The following is a 17753-nucleotide window of genomic DNA, read 5'->3' as shown; positions in this document are numbered from 1 at the left end:
ACAAAACGCACCATTTTCCCTCAAAAAAGAGGCTGAAAATCTGGGTAGCATTTTTTTGCCTCCAGAAACCCTGCCCCCGTCACCAAAATGGCCGTGCATAACTTTTAGGAACCTCGTAGAGTGCTCCTGGAGGCTAGGGAGGGCAGAAATTTTTTGCTTATTTTGCCTCCATCCCCAGGAGCACTCTGCAAGGCTCCTAAATGCTATTCATGCCCTTTTAAAATAAAACTGGCCCGTTTTTGCGAAAAATAACGTGTTTTGAGGGCAGCCACCCCCCCCCAGGAGCACTCTACAAGCCTCCTAAAGGCTATTCATGCCCCATTTTTGAAAAAAAAATGGGCCTGTAGAGTGCAAACATTTCTTTTTATTTCCCTCTTCAAAACTTTGGTGCGTCTTATACTCCAGTGTGTCTTATACTCTGAAAAATACGGTAAGTGAATTCCACCCCTGGACCCATGTAACAAGCTACAGTATATCCTTTCAATCTACATCTACAGTCCCATCCATGGGGCAGCATTTTGTCATCCTATGCCTAGATTAGTGAATAGTCTGTCCCATCAACATCCTTTTCTGTCCAATACAGCAGTGGTCACCAACTGGTGGTCCGTTTCCTGAACTGTTGCCTGAAAGGATGGGTTTCAAGGTTTTCCAAGCTAAAGCAGCTCTTAGATTAATATTGTTCTGACTGAGGCTTTCCAAGAACATGAAGCAAACTCCTTGTCCCGGCAAAAAACCCTTTTATTAATTGACTGTGAATTCTGATCATTCACAGCCGGCAAAGTCTTTCAAGGGAGGATTTACATCACAGACCTTATCTGGCTTGGAGAGCTGCAGGGCGAGATCTGCAGAACTTGGCAAGGAGTCTCAGAGAGTCACGAACCGATGAAGTGAACTAATTCTCTCCTGCAAACTCCACTCCCTTTTCGCTCCTCTTTTATTCCCTCTGGGAGGGGCCATTTATCATCCAGCTGATAACTGGCCTATGGCTCTGGCTCCCTCTCTGCCTCCAATGCAGAGCCCTCATCAGAGCCTTCCCCAGACTCCAGGACTGGCCCATGTTCCTCCCCAACCTCCTCACTGTCCGAATCTGCTGCCAGCTCCACTAGGCGCTGGCAGGCTACATCAAATATGTTTTGCTCACACTGCAGGAGACCATTACCCTTTATATTGTGACTGTACATCTGCTCTCTGTGGGCACATTTTGTGGTTAGGAAAGAAGGCTTTCTTCAGGTTGACTGGGCTTGGTAATGACCACAAGCAGAGAAAATTTTGCTCAAGACTGCTTGAAACAGTCTATGAAGAAAAATGCAATATAAACCAGTGTTGGATGGGTCACATTCAGAGGCAGTCATTCCATACCTGCTGTCTTACCCTGAAGAGATAAAATTTGATGTAATGGAACAGTAATAAGCTGTAATGGTAAGATTACAACCATTTTTGCTACTGTCTGCTTTTAGGATGTCTCAAAATTTCTGACAGTTGAACGTGAGGTCCTGAGACTGCAGAGTCTGCATAGGGTGGAGCTAAGATTTTACATGATTGATACACACATATTCTAAGAAATATAGTATTATCTGAATACTAGAAAGCAGCTTCTGACTTGTGGATAGCAACATTAACCAGGTAGTTACCAGGCTCGAAATTGGGGCCTTGGACAACCAGGAACTACGCCGCCTACAGTCTGATCTAAGCATAGTACACAAAATTGTCTGCTACAACGTCCTACCTGTCAATGACTCCTTCAGCTTCAACCTCAATAATACACAGGCAAACAATAGATACAAACTCAAGGTAAACTGCTCCAAATTCGATTGCAGAAAATACGACTTCAGCAACAGAGTGGTCAATGCCTGGAATGCCCTACCTGACTCCATTGTTACAGCCTCTATCTAACCCCTAGAGCTCCAACCTTAAACTGTCTACCTTGGACCTCATCCCATTCCTAAGAGGTCCATAAAGGGGGCGTGCATAAGCGCACCAGTGTGCCTACCATTTCTGTCCTACTGTCCCCATTTATTTGTACCCATTTCCTGTGTCCATGTCCATGTTTATACTTATACCTGTTGTCTTGTACATGTTTGAAAACTAAATAAAATAAGTAATAAATAATTACTATCATCATGCATTTGTAAACATTTAGGGAAGAGTGGAAAGGCCAAAGAATAGAAGAGATATATTACAGAGTGTGATCCCTATCTACCTCATCCTACGTTTTGTAAGAGAGAAGCCTTCTCAGTCAAATTTAACATAATGCCAAGTCATATGTCTTAACAAGAGAAATGAATGAATGAATGAATGAATGAATGCAAAGAAGCATAAAACAACCACCGTGCCATAGGGTGGAAGACAAATCAGTTAATCTGCTGACATTCTCTATACTTCCTTAGATAAAAATTTAACTGCCTCTCTCTCCACACTATGCGCCTAAACATAGATACTCACTTCTCTTACAGAAATCATTGATAATGGATGGGCCATAAAAGTCTTACAAGGGGATGGGCGGGGCTTGACGTCGCAACGACACAACATGCAATCTTGGGTCTCCAGGATTGCTGTCGATATCTCTTGTTTCTGGACGGTCCTTTTGCACCTAAACTCTTCTGAAGGAACAGTGATAGAGAAGAGCATGTCCTGCTGATCTCAGGGGCATCGCAAAGCCCCTGATTGATCCAGGAGAAAGCTTTTTTTGCCAGCTACAAGCAAAGTAGCCAAAATGGCTGCTGAAGGTTGGGACAAGCCTCTGAAACAGAAGCAGTACAGGAGTGTGTTGAATTGGTGAGAATTTTTTTTATTATTATAGAAGGAAAAACCCAAAAGAATTGGAATTTAAAATAAAATTGAAGACAGAAGAAAATAAGTGGCAAATTAACTCTGGTCTAAAATGATCGTGTTATCTTTTCTACCTTAACTTTGTTTTCTATGGATGGACTCTTTACAAATGCCTCTCACTTTTAAACTGGACTGGTCTCTTTTTTTCCTTCTTCCTCTATACTTTCTCCATTTTTTGTATTTGTGGATTAAAAGCTTCTTCTCTCATAAGGCTAGGACGGAACATAATTTTTACACTTTTTTTCTTTTTCTCTCTCAGACAGAGAGGCAGAAACAGATGGAAAAGAGGTAACACTGCCATCTAGTGGCTAGAGGCTTGGAAAATCTGATAAAGCTATAAGCTTTGTTTACTGAAAGGCTCAGTGAAAACGTTTTGTTGATACAGGTGTTCCTTTGAAGGAAAGAGAAAGCTTTGATTTGAAAAATTCCACTGAATTTGTTTGACCTAAAAAGTCTCAGATGTTTTGGCAGTGTTTATAACCTGGAAAATGGCACAACGTGAAGAAGAAAAGGCATTAACTTTGCAAAGAATTTTCTTAGAAATTCAAAAAAAATTAATAATTACAGAGAGAACTGAAAACAGACTTGAAATTATAGATCAAAATACAGAAAGTACGGGGACAGCGATGAAGTTTGGGGACAGAGCTGAAAAAATAACAAGAGACATATAAAAGTGATAAGAAAATTGTTGACACTGACAGCAAACTGAGAGTGGAGGGAAATGTCAAGTGTGAAATATGGAAAGGAGAAATTGATGAACCGGATCTTCATTTTGGATGTCAGAAAATAGAGGAAGAAAGGAGAGAAAATTTGACAGAAATAATGAGAGTAATCTTGGCAAAAGCACTAATGATAACAAAAGTGAAGCTGATTTAAAAAAGCAGATAAAGGGTTTCGAATTCTTATAAGATATGCAATGAACAACAAGTTCTTAAGAGAAGTCCACATAAGACTTATCAAGAAAACATTTAGAATACAGACTTTACAAAAGATATTGGACTACACTATCTCTGGAAGGATACAGGATGATGAAATGAAATGTCACAATTAGTTAAATTTCGAGTACTATGTACAACCTAATAACAGCTATAGTCAAATAAATGATTAATAATGATAACAAAGCATTTATATATACTAGATTGATAATATGAAATCTTATACAAACTGTAAGTGAGAATCATGGAGATGATGTTGAAAAGCCTTTTTACAAAAGTTAAACAATGTTATATAGAATAGAATTTAAAGATGTAATATCATTGAATGATTTCAGGATAATGTAATAAAATGTTATAATATAAATTTACTTTAAATTTAATATGCTTTATGTTGAAAGGATGTAATAATAGCTAGGCTTAATGGATGTTTAATAATTATATCAATTTGTATATAAGTAGATTGATGATACTAATAATGAGGGGAAACATGGAATTGAAAATTATTAGAGAATGTTATCAATGCTAAAATAATAGAATGATGTCACAATAAATTTAGTTAAATATAGTTAAATTTTGAGTGCAATGTACAACGTAATAATAGCTATAATCAAATAAATGATTAATAATGATAACAAAGCATTTATATATACTAGATTGATAATATGAAATCTTATACAAACTGTAAGTGAGGATCATGGAGATGATGTTGAAAAGCCTTTTTACAAAAGTTAAACAATTTTATATAGAATAGATTATAAAGATGTAATATCATTGGATGATTTTAGGATAATGTAATAAAATGTTATAATATAAATTTACTTCAAATTTAATATGCCTTATGTTGAAAGGATGTAATAATAGCTGGACTTAATGGATGTTTAATAATTATAACAATGTATACATGTATATTAGATTGATTATACTAATAATGGGAAAAACATGGAATTGGAAACTATTAGAGAATGTTATCAATGCTGAAATGATCGAATGACTTAGAATAGGAGGAAGCATAATAAAAATGTATACAAAGATATTTTGATTGTCAATATGTGAATTTTGACAAAATTCAAGTGTGGACTACGGAAAGGACACAGAAAGACTTTGTAACCAATTGACACACTATGTGTAATTGAAGAGGCTTTTATGTTATATGTGTTCTGTGTGTTTGTCTGAAAATAAAAAATTTATTAAAAAAATGTCTTACAAGAATAAAATGCTTGTATGTTGATTACTTCTCATTCCATCTAATTTCCTGCATACCAAGTCATCCAGAGCCAAGCACACACCTTAACACTATCTATTTTATGCTGCTTTTGTAACTATGGAATTAGGTTATAGACATCAAACAAGGCCATCTCTGTGAACTCTAGGTAAATATTGTATATTTATTGTATTGTAAATACTCCAAATATTGTACAATCAGGAAACCTGACACACAAACCAACCAACAAATCCTGAAGCCCTATAACATAAAAGGGCATATATCTCTGCAAAAGAAAAAGGTAAAACTGAAAAAGGACAAGGAAAAAGGGCTAATGCCCCACTCATAGATGTAATTCAAGCATAAGATAAATTATAGAGCTGAGGTGGTACAGAGGTTAGAGTGCAGTACTGCAGGCTACTTCAGCTGACTGCTAGCTGCAGTTCGGCAGTTCAAATCTCACCAGGCTCAAGGTTGACTCAGTCTTCCATCCTTCTGAAGTAGATAAAATGAGGACCCAGATTGTTGGGGGCATATGTAAATAATGCTGACATTGTAAACCACTCAGGGGGTGCTGTAAAGCACTATGGAGCAGTATATAAGTCTAAGTACTATTGCTATAGGATAGGCAAGCAGTAAACTGCTCAAGATTTCAACACTCATGCAGAGATTTTGTAAGTTCTGCTTCTGAGGCATTTTTTTTTTAAAAGTCTATTGCTTTAAAAATCTCCCCAAAAACATCCTTTTTCCAACCTTGTTTGTAAGAGTCATCTTATGTTTTTATAAGGAACATCAATATTACTATCAAGAGTTACTGTGTTTGGTTTGATACATCCTATGTTTATTTCATTTCATTTTAATTGACATGTTCTGATGGAGGTCAACCTTCTTCTCAATCTCAGTCCATTCTTCTTTTTATATACAAATCTATTACGTTATGACTGATAATATAATCACTGCTATTTGTTTCACTGATTTAGTTATTTAGCTATGTTGAATGTTAAGCATCATTGCATCACAGGGTTCACACCAGTGATCAAGATAACTAATCTTAAACTGTATTATTTCACCAGACTGGAAGTGGCTAATAAGAGGTCTTAGCAACTGCCTGAGTCTCAAAGCCGTGTTTCCTGCATCTCTCCAGCATGAAACATGATTCTTCAAGAATTGTTTTCCTAATTCTTATGTTAGATCTGGAAGCCATATTTTACATTGGGCCTTCAGGCCCCTCACATTTTCCCACAGTAGAAAATGTGGGAAAATGTGGAGGGGCCTGAAGGTCCAATGCAAAATATGGCTTCCAAGTCTGATATCTTATTTATTTATTTTTGTAAATATTAAACATAAAAATTCAATATCTATTTGAACGGTGTGCTGTCTGAGTACAATTGTTTTTGAGAAATAGTATTAATAATAATAATAGCAATAATATTCATAACATTAATGATAAACATTAATCACAGTAATCACATCACATCACATAATAATATTTATCCATTTTAATAAATCTTCCATTTAGTTAACCATTTCCTGATGTTTTTAAGTTTCTAACTTCTGTTTCTGCTAGTTAGCCATTGATAAAACAAATCCCATGTTAAAAAATATTCAGTTTCTTCCTTCTTAATTTTAAGTGTTAATCTATCCATTTCTACACATTCTAATATTTTTTTAATAACATTTTCATCGGTAGGGATCTCTTCATTTTTCCATTGTTGTGCAAACACAATTCTAGCTGCAGTTAACACATGTAAATATGTATTCCCTCGTTTTCCATTCTTTTTGCTGACCTTTAGTTCTACCACATTTGACATCCACCAAAGATGAATCTGACTTGATATTGAATGTATTTTATCTTCCCTAGATTAAGTCATTGTAAATCCTGAGAGGGAGTGTGTGTTTCACTTCTACGAATGATGGAAGTATTGGGCTAAGAGGTCAATAATCCAATTCCACGGGATGATGAGCCGGTTTTCATACTCTATAATCCAATGCATTAACATTGGTGTTTATTTGAAAGCTGCCAGTATTACTGGAAACAGCTAATGATTCCTACAAAAACTATCATCTATGCCACGGACTGAGTCCACTTTATTCTGGGTTCATGCTGTTATCATACAACATAGTTATATTATATAATGCTTTTTATAATGCAATGCAGTAAATAAATGAATGAAAGTTGATTGTTATACAGCTTCTATAAGTACATAATTGCTAATATAAAAGCTTTAAAGCATTTCTACAAATCAAATTCCATAGCAAAGAACAGTCCTTTGCAGTTATTAAGTCTTCATTGTTATTCTGTTTATCCTTTTATAACCCATATGCAACACATATAAAATTTCTGCTTAGGCACAAAATTCAAGCAGCTTATTTGATGTTTTAACAATGTAATAGGTAGGGAAATTATATGCTGGCTACACTATTCAGAGACAAAGGGAGTGGGGAAGACATATTGGCTGTTGACACATTGACTTCATGGCTAAGGCTAACTTTACTCTCTACAAATCTGTTCTGATTTTTTCCCCCACTAGATCCCACTAACCATCACACAATGGCACATGTAGGGGTTTATTTGTGTGTGCATGCATGCTATTGAGCAGGGGTATCAAACTTGATTTCATTGAGGGCCGCATCAGTATTGTGTTTGACCTAGGGGATGTGGTGTTGGGCGTGGCCAGGGGGGCTCATTGATGTCACTCATCAAGGCTCCGTTTTTGACTGTGACAGCCTCCTGCAGCCCTCTGCCAGTGAAAATGGAGCTCGGGGAGCAGTGGTGGGTTTCCATTTTTTTCTACTACTGGTTAGCTTGCGCGTGCATGCAGTCACACATTTCTGCGCATGCGCAGAAGCGTCCAGGTGGGTGGGCGGAGTCTCCTGCTGCCGCCACTACTGGTTCGCCCGATCTTGGCTGAACCGGGAGCAACCCACCTTTGTCGGGGAGGTCATGCGCGGCCTGCCTGGGCTCTACTTTCACTGGCAGAGGCATCGAGGGCTGGTCCTTCACTGTATACAAAGTGGCCCACGGGCCAGATCTAAGCACCCTACGGGCCAGATCTGGCTCCCCGGGCCTTGAGTTTGAATCCCTGCCATAGAGGAACATCCTAAAGCATACATTTTTTGCAAATATGATTTTAGGCACTGTTAAGAAAAAAAAAAGAGCAATGTAAGAAAATGAATCAAAACATCTAATTGCTCTCAGAAATGCCTGCATAAAATGACGCACAAGAATTAAGTTCTTACCATATCTGCCTGCTGATATCTAACTTCAGGTCTGATCCATTCTTTGCTGATCCGTTTACGATAGTCATTGCACTTTGGAATGTATGAACAGCCAACATCTCCCAATTCTGGATAGAAAACTTCTAGACCCCCTCTGTCAGAAACCAACCATAAAAGTCAATTTCTAGTTAATGTCTTGCAGCAAAAATATTATAATTTTTGGAACCTTAAGACTTTTTTAAAGGATAGATGAGTTCTGTATTTATATCTAAAAACAAAAAAACTCCATCCTCTATACACAAGAATAAAAATAATGTTCTTGGGGATAGAGTGGGATATTAGGAAGGTGTATTTTTAGGAAAGAATAGAAGAAGAAGAAGAAGAAGAAGAAGAAGAAGAAGAAGAAGAAGAAGAAGAAGAAGAAGAAGAAGAAGAAGAAGAAGAAGAAGAAGAAGAAGAGAAAGAAAGAAAGAAAGAAAGAAAGAAAGAAAGAAAGAAAGAAAGAAAGAAAGAAAGAAAGAAAGAAAGAACATATTTATATTTATCTTTGTTTTTGTTTAAACAGTGTAGGGTTTCCATACATTATTAAAATGTAAGTTATTTCAGAAAACTATTTGGGGCAAGAATTGATGCCACTTATTACCAATTAGTACGATTGGGATTAGTTGGTTTTTATTTTGCTAGTTCTGCCATGGATGTTTTATTGCTTTTTATTGATGCTTTATTGCTTTTTTAATGGATTATTGTAAACTGTTGAAAATTGATTGCAGCAGTCATCACAAACGTTTTCTGAAAGACTCAGTGATTTACAGTAAATAATAATCATTAATACAGAAGAAGCTTTTAAGGCCCTTTTGTGAATAATTGGCCACTTTGGTTCAATGACATGCTTTATATGAGAAATAATTCTGAGTGGATATTGAATATTGCCTGATGTACAGCCAAAATCAGATGCAGTCATATCGCTGAAGCTTGTGTTAGGATGATGGAAACAACCTAAAATAATCCTCTAAATCTAACCACAGGGCTTCCTACCATTTAGAGCAGCGGTCCATGAGAAAATTTTGGTAGAAAAATCTTTTGCATTTTTGCATTTTTTATATTGCACTATATCAGGGATCCTCAAACTATGGCCCCTGGGCTGGATACAGCCTGCCAAAGCAATAACTCCCGCTCGCTGATGGGATGGGGTCCTTCAGGCACTTAGTTAGGCTCCAGCCCTTCCCTCTCTCCCTCCCTGGGAGTCCAGGTGCTTCAGTGAGTGGTGCAGGGGGCCAATCTAGCACTTGGGCTGGCTACAAGACAAACATTCATTCTTGGCGGTATTTAAGATTCCTAGCTGCAATGGATAACAAACCTAGGGTTGACCCTGGGTGCTTCTAACAGGTGGCCAAGCTAAGTGCCTAAAGGACCCCATCCCATCAGCGAGAGGGATTCATATTAGTGGTCCATGGGATTTAAAATTATGAATTTAGTGCTCCCTGCGGTCCGAAAGGTTGGTGACCCCTGATTTAGAGTGGAGTAGAATGAAAAGCTAAAGTACTTATTCAAGAAGTGCGGGATGAGATGGAATAAAATAAAAGGGAAATGTAACACATTTTTGAAAGCTGTTGCCAGTTGGGGTGAGCAAGTACTTTTTAGAACATTCAGACCAATTTGGGAGTAGAATTCAGAAACATATTGTTCCCCTCTGAAATAAACAAAAACAATTTGAAAGTTTCCAGATAGCCTTACTATCTACTACTGTCAACTATCTTCTGTCCTACTATGTCTACCCCACTTCCAATTCCTCAAAGGACAATTTACAATTATTATTTTTAAATAGTTGCAGTGTTATTTCTGATATGAGGAAAGATGGGAGACAGAAGCTCAAAAATACACTGACTTTGCCAGCATTTTGTAAGCAGACCAATAAATATTTCAGTTTGGGTTTGGTCCTTAGTTTAGTTTGTTTAGTTTTATAAGTGCCAAAGGTTATTGTTGATGTTTTAAGTGATGCTAAATTGTTACCTTATTATTTTTTATTTACTTTTTAAATATTAATTGAATTGCTACTTTTTAAACATTTTCTTTGCTTGACCTTGCTTGAGAGCCTTTTAAAAATAGGCTGAGCCCTAAATGTTGTAATATAATAAAAGATATACTGCTTTTGCAAAAAACCTCTTTCTACATGGAATTTGACATATACAGAAAGGAGACAAGACATTGGATGATCCAGGATCCAATTCATTGAAATATACTGATAAAAGAAAGTACATATCAAAACCAGAGATACCAATGTGAATGCTCATAAAACTACTTCATCTATATATTTCTTAATCAAATATAGGACTGATATTCTTTAAAAAATAGAGGCATATACCAGCTAACTGTAAATTGTATGCCCCACAGTTTTAAAATAGTTAATGTATGTAATGTCTTCTATCCAGTAGTATCACTGGATAAATGCTTGTCTGTCAGAAATACACTATTAAGATCATGTAACGGAATAAATATTTTAATACAATTTTGCCAAAAGAGTTGTGGTTAGCCCTAGGAAGTTAATTTACTGATGACACTTATTCAGAAAATATTACTGATGTATAAAATATTTGCTTTATGGCTGTAGGGCGTGGCCAACTCGGCCTTCTGCAGCATGACTGGGGGGGGGGTTGCCCTCCTCAGGCTCCAGAGGCTTTCTTTGAGCCTCCAGAAGGGCGAAAATGGCCTCCCCCGGGCTTCGGAGGCTGGAAACAGGCCCATTTTCAGACTTCCAGGAGGCCCATTTTTCACCCTCCCAGAGCCTCCATGCAGGCCCTGCACTTACCTGGCATCCAAAATGGGCCACGTGGAGATTCCTGGAAAGGGAGGGGTGGGCGGGGCCAGCCAGTCCTTGCAATTACCAGTTCGGTGAACCAGATGTAAAATTAACATCCATTTTGTCCGAATCAGTGCAAACTGGCTGAATCCTGTCATTGCCATGATGAATGAAAATTGGTATAAAATGCCTACACTTATAAAGGAATCTGAGCTTACCTACAAAATATTTTGTCCTCCCCGTCTATTTTTCTAAAGATGCATTCTTCCATTCTGACACTGTCTTGTAAGACAATTAAAAGACAAGAAACTGCCACAAAATGGGGAACCAGAGGCCTCATCTTGTCCTGCCAAAAACAAAACAGTGAAAAGTGAACAGATTCCACCAGACACAACTGTACTGCAAACCTGCCTCTAATTTTGCAAATCGTTTTTAAGCAATTACTTTAAGCAAATTCTATTGCCAAAGCGCCTTAAATGTATCAGATCCATGAAAGCTAATTTTACAGTAAACCTTCTAATCATTAACATGTATTTTATGTTTTGTATTCTGAGCTGGCCTAATGGCTACTCAGTAACATGTTATTAATAGAATAAATTAAATGCTTTTATAGCCTAGGTTTCCTTCAATTTGAGCTCATCAGAGGGAGACAAAATAGCTTAATTGGAACTGAATTCAAGCTGTTCTTCCTAATTCAATAAATATAAAACAATCCCATAAAATGCACTCGGGATAGCAAAGAGCTGTCCGTGTAGGCCTAGAGTTAAAAAGGGACAAGGTTGTGACTAACATCTTGACTTTTTTTTTACTTCTTCCCTTCTTGTAGACATCCCTATAACTGTGAGGTAGACAAATGAGAATAAATAGTTCACAGGCCCAGCATTCCTATATACCGTGTTTCCCCGAAAATACAACATGTCCTGAAACTAAAGCCTTGCCACATTTTTCGGCTGGGCAAAAATATAAGCCCCCCCCCAAATAAGCCCCTTGAACAACCCCCCCTCCGGCCAGGCACAGCACCACTCACCGACCTAGCGGTATCCCGAAGGGGCCAAGCCATAGGAGCCGGGGTGGGGTGGGGCGGAAGAAAGGCACTCACGTTGCTTGGCACCTTCAGGATACCACTAGGTTGGGGAGTGGTGTTCTGCTTGGCTGGAGGGGGGAGTTGATGGGTGACTGCCCATAACGGCTGTCCTTTTTTCTGGCAGCCTGCCCATAGCCATAGAAAACACTCCTAGAGCGGCCGCTGCTGGAAGAATCGGAAGCAGAGTTCCAGAGTTTGGAAGCCGGAGAAGAAGTTTTGCTCTGAGCTCGGCGGCGGCTGCAAGGACAGCTGGCCCAGGGCATGGTGAGGCTGGGAGGTATGCAAGCTGGGGGCAGAGCAGGCGCTCGCACAACCCGCCTCTTCAGCAGAGCAGAGCTCCATGCACTGACCTAGGGGGTATGCCGAATGTGCCAAGCCATGGGAGCTGGGGGACGGGCAGAGCGCCACATGGCTTGGCACCTTAGGGATACTCCCTAGGTCAGTGAATGGTGCTCTGCCCGGCTAGAGGGGGAGTTTTTTTCTCCATAGCAACAGCTTTTATGGGTAGGGCAGGACTAGAACTCACAGCCTCCTGGTTTCATCTTAACCGCTACACTATCCCCAACTAGCCAAACAAATAATATAGTGTATTATTACACTCTGTGAGTGTGGTTTGGGTGTGTTTATACATAGATATATACATAAATATATACACGCACACAAACACATACAGCAATACAATAGCAGACTTGGAAGGGACCTTGGAGGTCTTCTAGTCCAACCCCCTGCCTAGGCAGGAAACCCTATACCATTTCAGACAATGGCTATCCAACATCTTCTTAAAGGCTTCCAGTGTTGGGGCATTCACAACTTCTGGAGGCAACTTCTGTTCCACTGATTAACCGTTCTGTCAGGAAATTTCTCCTCAGTTCTAAGTTGCTTCTCTCTTTGATTAGTTTCCACCCGTTGCTCCTTCTACACACACACACACACACACACACACACATACACACACACTATATTATTAGTATAGAATAGTATAGAATAGAATAAACAGAGTTGGAAAGGACATTGGAGGTCTTCTAGTCCAACCTCCTGCTTAGGCAGGAAACCTTCAACTTAGTGTATAAACTAGTGGTTAAAGCTCCAGGGTAGAAAACGGGAAACTATGAGTTTAAGTCCTGTCTTGGCATGACAGTTGGCTGGGTAGTTTTGGGCCAGTACTTCTCTCTTAGCCCAACCCACCTCATAAGGTTGTTGTTGCAAGGAAAATAGAAAAAGGATGGTATGCTGGATATGTTTGCCACCTTGAGTTATTGGCAAAAATTAAATAAACAAATAAATAAAATAACAAAATGATGAGGGGGAACGAGCAGACTCCGCATTCCCATTCAATCAGGAAATTTCCCCAGGGCCTCACTGCCAAACAACTACCCCCCCCCCAAAAAAAAACCCCAACCCATTTTGAACAGTCTTCCATGAACAATTATAGGAAATGTAAGTTAATTTATTTATTAAACTTGCTTGCCACACATCTTCCCACAAGATTACATAGTTACTTAGTAATTATATAACAGAACAATTAATCAGTGGAACATGTTGCCTCCAGAAGTTGTGCCTCCAGTGGAACATGTTGCCTCCAGAAATGCTCCAACACTGGAAGTTTTTAAGAAGAGATTAGATAACCATTTGTCTGAAGTGGTGTAGGATTTCCTGCCTGAGCAGGGGGGTTGACTAGAAGACCTCCAAAGTCCCTTCCAACTCTGTTATTCTATTCTATTCTATTCTATTCTATTCTATTCCCATCCCTTTCCCATTTTATTCAACATTTTTGCAGATGGAAATTAATGGCCACCATATCCCTCTGCCGTTCAGCATCTCTTTTGGATTGTGCACCGACGGTTTTGAAAGACAGTGGTGCGATAATGGTGGAGGGAAACCGGGGTTCAAGTCCCTCATCATTTACTGTTTAATCCCCCCCTCAGCCCGACCCACCTCAAAAGGTCATAGTTGGGGGTAAGAAAACAGAGGTATTACATTTGAGTCCATCTGAATGAAAGGCTGGATACAAATGTAATAAATAAATGGCTAAATAAAGTAAACAAGGCCTCCTAGGACCATGTCTGCCCCTCTCCCCCCCACTCTCTCTCTCTCACACACACACACATTCAGCAACAAACACAACAGTTTATAATTCAACACCCACCATGGAAAGCTTCAAAAAACTCACTGAGGCACGTCATGTACCCAAAGTTAAAAGGCCAAAGGTGTACCTTGGAGGGTTAAATATAGGAGCATTTCAAAAGCTGGAATGTTTTGTTCTCTCTTCACCAGAGAAACATTTCATTCAGAATCATTTTCTGGGCGATAATTTCATTTGGACTTGAAAGAAAGGAGGGCTTGTTTTCCATCCTCCTTGAAGAGAAGCCATTTTGCTGCTCTGATCAAAATGGCGGCAAACCCATCTTTCCTCTCCTTCCCCACCCTCATAATTTCCCCCTCATCATGGAGGGTTTAGTTTAGTTTTAGTTTTATTAGAATTTGTAGGCCGCCCTTTTCCCTGAGGGGACTCAGGGCGGCTCACATAAAACTGGGAAGGGGGGAACACAAACATCAAGATAGAAGACATATAATAAAATAGTAGGCAACATACATTCATCATTCGGGAGGGGTAACTATCCTATCCCCAGGCCTGACGGGCGAGCCAGTTCTTCAAGGCTATGCGGAAGGCTTGGACGGTGGAGAGGGTACGGATCTCCACGGGGAGCTCGTTCCAAAGGGCCGGGGCTACTGCTGAGAAGGCCCTCCTCCTTGTGGTTGCCAGCCGACACTGGCTGGCCGATGGGATACGGAGGAGGCCTAGTCTATGGGATCTTATTGGTCGCAGGGAGGTAATTGGCAGAAGGCGGTCTCTCAAGTATCCAGATCCACTGCCATGTAGGGCTTTATGGGTGATTAATAGCACCTTGAAGCGCATCCGGAGATCGACAGGCAGCCAGCGCAGCTCGCGGAGGATGGGTGTTATGCGGGTGAATCGAGGTGCACCCGCGATCACTCGCGCGGCTGCGTTCTGCACTAGCTGAAGCCGCCGGATGCTCTTCAAGGGCAGCCCCATGTAGAGCACATTGCAGTATTCCAGCCTAGAGATCACAAGGGCCCGAGTGACTGTTGTGAGAGCCTCCCGATTCAGGTAGGGTCGCAACTGGCGCACCAGGCGAACCTGGGCGAATGCCCCCCTGGTCACAGCCGTTAGGTGGTGGTCAAATGACAGCTGTGGATCCAGGAGGACTCCCAAGTTGCGGACCCTCTCTGAGGGGTGCAAAATTTGACCCCCCAGCCTGAGTGTTGGAATATTAGTCAAATCTTTGGGAGGAAAACACAACAGCCACTCGGTCTTTTCTGGGTTGAGCACAAGCTTGTTAACCCTCATCCAGTCCATAACGGCCCCAAGAGGGTCTTCCTCTCGCCTGCTCAGCTCAGCAGCGTCCACAGTTGTGGCTGAAAAAAACGAATCAAGATAGCAATCAAAGGACCACCTTGTTTGAGGTGCTGCCATCTTGATTTCGTTTGATCACCCCTGCAGCAAACAAATTTAATAAATCAGCATTTATTTTGGAAAGCGTAGGATATTTATTTTTGTTAAATTGTTTCCCATCCATCTTGCTACAAGTCAATTCTGGTGATACCATGTTTCAAAAACAGAATAGACTAGAATAACAGAGTTGGAAGGGACCTTGGAGGTCTTCTAGTCCAACCCCCTGCTTAGGCAGGAAACCCTACATCACTTCAGACAAATAGTTATCCAACATCTTCTTAAAAACTTCCAGTGTTGGGGCATTCACAACTCCTGGAGGCAAGATGTTTCCCATGATTAATTATTCTCACTGTCAGGAAATTTCTCCTCAGTTCTAAGTTGCTTCTGTCCTTGATTAGTTTCTACCCGTTGCTTCTTGTCCTGCCCTCAGATGCTTTAGAGAATAGCTTGACTCCCTCTTCTTTGTGGCAGCCCCTGAGATATTGGAACACTGCTCTCATATCTCCCCTGGTCCTTCTTTTCATTAAACTAGACATACTTAATTCCTGCAACCGTTCTTCATCTGTTTTAGCCTCCAGTCCCCTAATTATCTTTGTTGCTCTTCTCTGCACTCTTTTTAGAGTCCCCACATCTTTTCTACATCGTGGCGACCAAAACTGAATGCAGTATTCCAAGTGTGGCCTTACCAAGGCCTTATAAAGTGGTATTAACACTTCACGGGATCTTGATTCTCTCCCTCTGTTTATGTAGCCAAGAACTGTGTTGGCTTTTTGGGCAGCTGCTGCACACGGCTGGCTCATATTTAAATGGTTGTCCGCTCATTTCTCAGCCAAATATATCAGTCATGGGATTTTGAAGAAGGGGAGCTGCATCCTTTGAATCCAGCTAATGAAAAGAACAAAGCTAATACAATAATAGAATATTTTGTATACTTAAAATAAAAACATAATGAAATAATAAAAATAAAGCTAATGAAATGAAGGACTGGGGGCGGGACATGATAGCACTGTTCCAATATTTGAGGGGCTTTTATAAAGACGAGGTGTGTGTGTGTGTGTATGTGTGTGTGTGAGAGAGGGAGAGAGAGGGAGAGAGAGAGAGAGAGAAAAAAAAAACTATTTTCCAAAGCACCAAAAGGCAAGATAAGAAACAATGGTTGAAACAAGGAGAGAAGAAATCTAGAACTATGAAGAAATTTCCTAACAGTAAGAACAATTAATCAATGGAACAGTTTTCCTTCAGAAGTTGTGGGTGCTTCATCACTGGAAGCTTTCAAAAAGAGATTGGACAACCATTTGACTGAAATGGCATATTGGGTCTCCTGCTCGAGAAGCGGGTGGGACTAGAAGACCCCTGAGGTTGCTCCCAACTCTTATTATTCTATGTTCTATGTTTTTACTGCTACTAACTGACATGTTGGCAACAATTCCGAATTCTTAGAGAACCAGATTAATTTAGTTTAGTGGTTAAGGCACTAGCCTACAAAGTGGGAGGCCGTGAGTTCAAGGCTTGCTTTACCCACAAAAGCCAAATGGTGGCTTTGTGCCAGTCACTCTCCTTCAGCCCAAAAGTTGTTGCTGTTGTTATGGGGAAAATAAGAGGATGGCGTGTTGGATGATCTGCCACCTTGAATTATTTGTACAAATAATAAAGATGGGATATAATTAAATCAATTAGCCCATCAATAATTCTATCACTAGTTTGAGTCATGGACAGAGAAAAATGGGTGTTACATCTAGATAAAATGTGCACCGGATTATTAGAATAGCCTCTTGGGGAGATAAATTTAATAAATAAGAATACTGATCCTGCCTCATCTTGCACTCACTTGAATGCATCTGGAGCCTTCTTCCTGCTGGCCCCATTATAGCCATAGCACTTAAAACTTATATACTGCTTCCCAGTGCTTTTTCAGCCCTGTCTGAGCGGTTTACAGGGTCAGTATATACCATGTTCAAACTACATTGCTCCAAACTTGATTGCAGAAAATATGACTTCAGCAACAGAGTGGTCAAGGCCTGGAATGCTCTACCTGACTCTGTTGTTACATCCTCAAACCCCCATAACTTTAACCTTAAACTGTCTAGCGTGGACCTCACCCCATTCCTAAGAGGTCTGTAAGAGGGCGTGCATAAGCACACCAGCGTGCCTACTGAACCTGTCCTACTGTCCCCATTTACTGGTACCCATTTCCTGTGTTCATCATGTCCATG

The 17753-nt window shown here is 40.0% G+C and overlaps 1 protein-coding gene across 2 annotated transcripts in view; it reads right to left on the bottom strand.

The window, feature by feature from the left end:
* The window catches only part of PEBP4 (phosphatidylethanolamine binding protein 4), a 293106-nt gene that overhangs the window by 274624 nt on the left and 729 nt on the right, over positions 1 to 17753 (bottom strand). For both annotated transcript variants that reach the window (XM_087706131.1, XM_087706132.1), the window contains exons 2-3: positions 11200 to 11327; positions 8206 to 8338 (exon numbers count right to left, since the gene is read on the bottom strand). In XM_087706131.1, coding sequence (XP_087562257.1) covers positions 8206 to 8338; positions 11200 to 11321 — 255 coding nt within the window. In that variant the 5' untranslated portion in view covers positions 11322 to 11327. The remainder of the gene's footprint in view (positions 1 to 8205; positions 8339 to 11199; positions 11328 to 17753) is intronic.

This window comes from Thamnophis sirtalis, unplaced genomic scaffold (genome assembly GCF_051295495.1).
Source record: "Thamnophis sirtalis isolate CommonGarterSnake01/CBP01778 unplaced genomic scaffold, rThaSir2_p1.2 scaffold_2, whole genome shotgun sequence".
NCBI lineage: Eukaryota > Metazoa > Chordata > Lepidosauria > Squamata > Natricidae > Thamnophis > Thamnophis sirtalis.
Note: the sequence above shows the minus strand (reverse complement) of the source record. Positions and strands in the feature narration are given on the sequence as shown.